At 52.8% G+C, this 7,281-nt stretch overlaps 1 protein-coding gene across 1 annotated transcript in view; it reads right to left on the minus strand.

Moving 5' to 3' along the window:
- WNT9A (Wnt family member 9A) overlaps window positions 1-6,951 on the minus strand; it is a 57,059-nt gene extending 50,108 nt beyond the window's left edge. Inside the window, exon 1 of the mRNA XM_074898210.1 lies at window positions 6,845-6,951. Within this exon, the coding sequence (XP_074754311.1) occupies window positions 6,845-6,939 (95 nt within the window). The 5' untranslated portion in view covers window positions 6,940-6,951. The remainder of the gene's footprint in view (window positions 1-6,844) is intronic.
- Window positions 6,952-7,281: the final 330 nt, after the last annotated feature.

A 7,281-nucleotide genomic window follows, 5' to 3' on the forward strand; every position in this document is an offset into this window, starting at 1 on the left:
TTTTAGTAAGAGCTAAGCAAGTGCCATCCCACCCAAGAGTACTTTCTCCAGGAGGCTGCTGTAGAGAGCACTTTCACATACACCAGAGCAAGACATTTTTAATGCATTGGGCCTTTTCCTCTCAAATGCCTCAAGCAGCAAACATTAGGATGAGTTGTCCCATTTGTACTCTGGAGAACTCAAGTGACCAGGGAACACAAGCCCTGAAGGTGCCACACTGCTCCAAGAAACTGGAGCAGAGGATCTATATCAGGCTTCCAGCAGCAGAAGTCCTTACACCTCTGGTGGCCTGAGACCACATTCAAGACAGTCTACCCCACAGGGATATTTGAATGTAGCATCTCCTCAGAATCCAAAAAAAGCTCCAAAGCCCCCTTCCAAACTAAGTCCCTCTTAGAAAGCAGCTATGCAGAGGGATGTAAAAGGGAGACAGGGCAGGCAAGTCTAGTCTTCAGCTATTTTGAGCTGAGCTTTTGAGGTCTCACCACCCTGAGCAGCTCCAGTCAGCTCTGCATCAGAAACTGCCTCATGCAGTGGAAACACTGGTGATGCTTACTGGTTCAGCACCTCCTCTGGCTAGTCAGACTCCTCCATGAATAGACAGCACAGGTCAGCAGTGTCTTCCGGCCTGGCTCTTTCACCAAAAAAAAAAAATCTCAAGGAGTCTGTAAATACCAGCATTTCAAAGAAATAAAAACAGTCAGTATCTCCCTAAATGAAGGGAATGGAATTGAGCATCCTTGTGACAGGAACACCTTCTCCACAAGGCAATTACACTAAGTCTGCAAGCAGTGAATTAAGCAGACAAAAATGAAGAAAGTGGCAAAGACTGACAAAACCCAGTCCAGTCAGAAAGATTCAAATCAAGGACCATCACATCAGCTTCTCTGTGCAGTCTTCCAGACCTTCCACTTAACCCTCCCCCTTCCCAACCCCACAACCTAATTCAATTACCTACCACTGAATAAGCCTTAAGGCGATTCTCATTACCCTGCGATAAAGCACAAGGCCTTTAATTATTAAACACTCATGGGCTTTTTGTGTTGGGGTTGTGGGGCTGGACTCCCTTTTATTGTTGTTAGCAGCTTCCAGAAAGCAAGTTAATCATTGACCAGGCCTTTTACCAGGAGACCAGAGTCCTATAGATTCCTGGTCTCTAGTTCTGCATCACCAGTCACACTAAAAGTCACTGGCCTCCTGCCTTGCTGAGTATAGACTCAATCCTCTCCTAACGAGCCATCTTTTCCCCCAGGGAGTCATCTGTAGCACTGGTAAGCCCTGCAAAAAGCAGGCAATATTTGGACACAGAGGCTGCATACAATGCTCACAATTAAGTTGAGTTCAGAGAGTAACAGCCCCAGTGTCTCCCCAAGTAAGGTAAACTGAGGCACGGAATAGTGGTTCCCAAGTCTTAAGCAACATGATCAATCCAATACATAAGTCTAAGACACACTAATCTCTGTCTGAATAAAGTTTTGCTCCATTCTTTAAGTACACTGCAGGTGGAAGGAGCTTTTTCCCAGCCTGATTTGGGGCAGATCCTGGTCCCCAGGGCTGAAGATGTAGGTCTGGTAGACCTTAGTTGCATGCGCAGTTATTTTTCCAAACACTCCTGGATTTGTCACCACCATTACGGCACTTCATCAAATCCAGCGACACCTTCAAGTGTCTACAAAGCAAATGCATCTTCTGGGCATGGGGTTCCCTGGAGATTCAACACTGCTTTGAATTGACCAGAGGCCAACTTTGGGAGAGAAGCCAGCCAGGACTCTCTCTACGTGACAATTCACCCAGCTCAAAAGCAGTAGGAAAAAAAAACCAAAAAAAAACCCCACCAAACCAAGACAGGCACACCCTTCCTATTCCAAGCAAAACCAGAAATCCAGCACCTTAAACTGGCATCTAGAAAAGGCAAAGCAACACAGGGTGGGATGGGAAAGCCACCCTCCCAGCCCCAGGAGCTGCCTTCTTACGCTCCAGCTGTGTTTGCCTGCGTGCTGCATTCCTCCCTCACCACCCGAGTCCAGGTTTTGTTTTTTTGGGTTGTGCTGAGAACCAGCTGCTCCATCTCACACACGCCAGAGACGACCGGCGCGTCTGGAAAGCCAACACGCTGTGGCCTGGCTACGCAACAGCTTCCCGAGAAGTTCACACGCCTTCAGCTGAAGCTGCAAACATGAGCATGTGGCCCCACACTACCATCAAGTGACAGGTACAGAAATTCTTGATATTCAACAGCCATGTTAGCACCTAGCATATCTTGCAGGCCGGCAAAACCTGGCAAAGCCAGCCAGTGCCCGTGGGCTTGCTTTTATTGGAGATGACATCCAAACTGATGCCACACACTTGTAACAACAGAGTTCAGAAACTCATGCTAACTCTCAGCTCCCTTAAGATCCCACCCCATCAAGGTGGTCACAACCCCTAAATACCCCTTTAAGTCTAGTATTCAGATCTTTTCCAAGGGATTTTAGCAGAAACACACCCTGACTTGCAGGGCATGCAATATTTCTACTCCAGCAGCACCTAAAGCATAGCAGAGTACCCATTCCGTACCTGCCAAGGGGAACAAAAATATATTGCGCTTCCCACACCAAAACCCCCCACCATGCAATAAAAAGCCTGCTCTCACTAGCGATGTGTTGGTAAAGTAGGGCAAAGCTATGCTTCCCCTCCCTCTCTCCCCCCCACGCGAGCATTTAAGGGTTCCTGTTGCCTGCGTGCAGTGTACAGATCAGTTACATTTATGAAGAACATTGCAATCTGTCAATATAAACACTATGTAAGCATGAGCCACTTGTAACATTACTGCTGTCTTGACAAGTGTTTGCAGAGGGGGCAGAGCTGCTGGGCTCCTTCTGCTCCTGGAGGAAAGCAAAGCAAATCCCCACTTGCAGAAACCAGCGCTTCTTCCAGCAAGAGAAAAAAAAAAGGGGGTGTATCAAAACTGAATCAGATTATAAATTAGAACACTCACAAAGAAACAGAGGGGTTTTGATTTATGGCCTGGACAGGCTGCGACCTCAGATCCACGGACCAGGCAGCTCAGGAAAGCAGCAAGCTCCTACGGGCTGGTTTGCCTTCCCACTAGCACCAGGGCACAGCAGGACTGAAGTTAATCATCCTGCCTGTCACACCAGCACGGCTGATCTGGTAATTTGCCACCTCCAAAGCCTGGTACTGCAAGACCCAACACAATTCTCAGATGCTGCTGTGGCATTTTCACCACCACCTATCCACGTTTTAAGAGAAGAAAGGGAGGGAGGGGAGGTACCCACACCCAAAGCTTGTAAGGCACAAGAAAAGCAGAGCAGGGAAGAAGAATAAAATGCAGTGCTTTCTCAGGGATCTTATAAGTCTGGGGATGCTCCAAACTATCCCCAGCAGACAGTTATAATACAGTGCAAATTAGTTTTCAGACAGCCCAGCTGCAGAGGACATGTCTGAACATAAAAGCAGGCCCTTTCTTAGAACAGCCAGTGCATCTCAAGAAGCCAGTCTCAGCTGATGCTCATCTCAAGGCAATGCTTTCCCCTCTGGTATAGATTCAGCCTGTAACAGTCTCCCAGATGTACTCCTACCCTAAGATGCACCCATCATCATTAAGCATCCTGATGGGCAACTCTAAATCTAACACAAGCCCCCAGGTCCTGCTCAGTTTTGCAGGCATGTTTTTTCCTCTCCAGCATCAAGAAGTTTCATATCAGACAAGACTTAAGAACTACAGCATAGCCACATCCCTAAAGCCAGCCTCTTTCAGCTGTTTTCCAATAATTAGGGCTGGCAACCCCTTCCTGAGCAGGTGCCTGCAGGGTCTCAGCTCTGCTCACTGCTACACATCAGCATCGCTTCAGGTCCTGCCTTTGCTGTGTACCAGCTCCAGGTCAAGCTGGCACCTGCTTCTCTCCTACACCAGGGAGAAGGTCAGCAACATCCATGGAGCAGCACTGAGGCTGCCAGAATAACCCTGGGTGAGGGACAGGCATTTTGCATCCTTCACCCCATATCCTAGCCAGGCAGCTTGGGGATGGAGCAAGACAGCAGCAAGGGCCCCATCTGCACCAATGCTTTATCGCAGACACCAAGCTCTACTTCCAGAGGGCATTTATCATTTTTGGCTGCTTGTGCATTCATCTAAGAACACCAAAGCCAGACAGACAGAGAAGCAGCAGCCTCCAGCCGTGGCCTTCCCACCCACCCCAGCATCCCCTCCTGCTCGCTAGCTGCCCCTGTGGGACAGGCACAGACATAACTACATGCTGACACAATCTTGTTATCGTGTAACCATGCCTGATTTCTGTCCCCATGCACTAATTCCCTGCCAGGCCACACATTTGGAGACACTGAATTCTTTCCCTGAAATAAGACATTGGGGATGGGGGGAGGGATCATCCACAGCTGTCCCTATCCCCCACCAGACTGCAGAACTGAGCAGCTAAGCCGCAGCTCCAGCATGACATCTGTTTAACACACCCGCCTGCTTTGCTATGCTCCCCACCATCTCCTCCGATGGGGACGTTAGCAGCACTTGGATCTGAGGGTCTAGCAGGACACCAGAAGGTGTCACAGCGGCTTTGATGATGCCTCAGACTGGGAAGGAGTGTCCCTTCCCTTGTCTAGAAAGGGTGTTGCATCAACTAAGCACATTTCAGCATCGCAGCTCAGCTCCTGAGCAAAGGGTCCCACATCCAGGTCTTCAGGAAAGATTTATATTCTAACAAACAGATGTGCATTCTCACCTGGAGCTGTTCCTCCATGCACATGGCGACCTTTCTAAGCATAGCAAGAAGGGTTAATACCAGCCTTTGCAGGGCACTTGCAGAAGTACCAAGAGCTCTGCAGGAACATCCAGCTTTTACCAGGTAAGAGTTTCTTCCCTTATCGATATATAAAAGCCTGCAGCAAGGAGAGCTCAGCTCTTCCACACACACTTTGTTAGATCACATATTGCTGGGGATTAGCACGGACCCTGGACCTCAGCACTAACTATTCTGTGTCCCCATCAGCTCAGCAAGTGCAATCTGTGCTTTAGGCCTCTTGGAAAAACAAAGAGGAAATTAGCAGCAGATGATGCTGTTCTAACCAGAGAGCAGGATGCTCTGCAGAAGCAAACCTCACCGCGCAGTGTAGCGGCCCTGGAGCACTTGGAGTGCACATCTGGCTGGCTGCACATCTGGCAGCATCTCCTCTCCCTTTCTTGACAGAGAGGGAGTCTCAAATCAGAAACAGCGGCCATACTGAGACAGAATAACACAGAGTGGTCAGGACAGACCTAGCAGCACACTTCCCTTGGCTCAGCATGTTCACTCTTAAGTTAAAACCAAGACCAACCAGACAAGGCCAGAAGAGAAATCCCAGAAGCAAACAACTGGAATGAGTTACCTGCTGCACTACAGCAGATACCAGCACCGCATGCATTAACAGGAAAGTTACAGCCAAGTTCCTTACAAGCCCTGTCAGTCCCTGAGGCACAGTACAACTGCACAGTGCCGGTGGTCTGCGGCAGACACACGAGCTAATGGGGTCGGCACAGGCCTCCGTGTGCTGCCGAGTGAGAGGAGGGCTTTTCCTAAAAGGACAGGCTGTTTCCTCAGAAAACCAGCCCCAGCAGCATGAAGTTAAATGGTTTTTGAGTTGGAAACAGAAGATGTAAGTAGCACCGTTTAGAAAACTTTGCCAGACCACAAGCAATGGACAAGCCTCAACACCAGAATCTGTTTTACTGGAAAGGTGGGGAAAAAAAAAACTCAAGTGTGCTAAAACATTCTCCAGGGCCGGTCCAGTGGCTCCTACCAGCGGCCACAACACAACATCCCCCAAAAGATGCAAGAACCATCACTCTTGAGTAAACTTGCTCCAAAAGTCTCTTAATCAGGTGCTTGTGGCCCGCTGCCCTAGCAAACCGACCCCATTTGGGGACAAGTCTTAAAAAAAAAAAAAAGGCAAAAGGCATCTACACTAACACCCCAAAAAGGAGAAGCAAGGCGCACACAGAGCTTTTGCTGGTGGCTGAAGCCCCATGGGGGCGGTTTCGGGGGGGCGCTTTAAAGATGGAGCGGGGAAGGGGTTTCGTTTGGCCCCTCCAGCTCCCTCCCGCCCAAGGCAAGGGGGATGCGCAGGTCGTGGGGAGGCGACGGGAGGGAGCGGGATCCACCTGCGCGGCGCGGAGCGGGCGCGGAGCGGTAGCGCCCCCTGCCGGCCGTGCCCCCGCCTCACGCACAGGTGAGCACCGCGGGATGCGGTGGCTCCGCGCTCATCTCTTTCGGGACTAAACTTTGCAACGTCTTAGGCTGGTGGCAGCAGCACTCACCCCACACACACAATAAAAAAATAAATGCCGCCGGGGTGATGTCGGGACCCGCTTGCCAGCGCCTAGTGCTGAAGCGTGCACTGAAGTGGGGGTTAAAAGTTTTTTTGGGGGCTGGTGGACGTTATAGCACACGTCCAGAGCCGAGCTGCCCGGCCACCCCGCCCCAAGTGGGCCACCGCCGCCCACCCCGTCGGGGAAAGGCAGAAGGAAAACGCTCCCTCGCCCTCAACAGCCTCGGGAGAAGCGCGGCAGCCCCCGGCAGGCAGCAACCTGCCGCTCCCGGGGAGCCCGGCGGAGGGTGGCAGCACCCCGGGGTGGGGGGAGCCGGGGGAAGAAACGCAGGCACCGGGCTGCCCCTCCCCGTACCCTTCTCCCGGGGCTGCTGCCAGCGCCGCGGGATGCCCGCACACACCGAGGGAAGGAGGCTGCCGGCAGCATCCCCACCTCGGGCAGGAGGGACAAGGTAAAAAAAAAAAAAAAACAACAAAACCCAGAAAAACCCGAGAAGTTTCAAAGGAGGAGCGGGGCACCTACCCGAAGTAGGCGGCGGAGGGCCGCGGGGCGCAGGCGAGCAGCCCTAGGAGCGCGCAGGAGGAGAGCCATCCCAGCAGGACGTGTCCATCCAGCATCTTGCAGCGGCGCCGGCGCTGCTCATCTCGTTCCCCCGCCGCGCCCGCTGCGGCCCCGCCGCCCGCGCCGCTTCTTATAGCGCGGCCGGCGGAGAGAGCCCGGCCGGCGGCGGGGCGGGGCCGGGGCGGGGCCGGGGCGGGGCCGGCGGCGGGGCGGGAGGCGGCGGGGACACACCCCCGGGAGGCGGGGCCGGGGGGAGCGAGCGGGCGGGCGGCGGAGCGGGCGGGAGGAGAGAGCGGGGCGGGAGGGGCCGGCGAGGGGCGGGCGGGGGGGTGTGCAGGGGTGGGTGTGCAGGGAATGAGTGTGCAAGGGTAGGTGTGCAAGGGTAGATGTGCAGGGGT

Source organism: Athene noctua, chromosome 2 (genome assembly GCF_965140245.1).
Source record: "Athene noctua chromosome 2, bAthNoc1.hap1.1, whole genome shotgun sequence".
Taxonomy (NCBI): domain Eukaryota; kingdom Metazoa; phylum Chordata; class Aves; order Strigiformes; family Strigidae; genus Athene; species Athene noctua.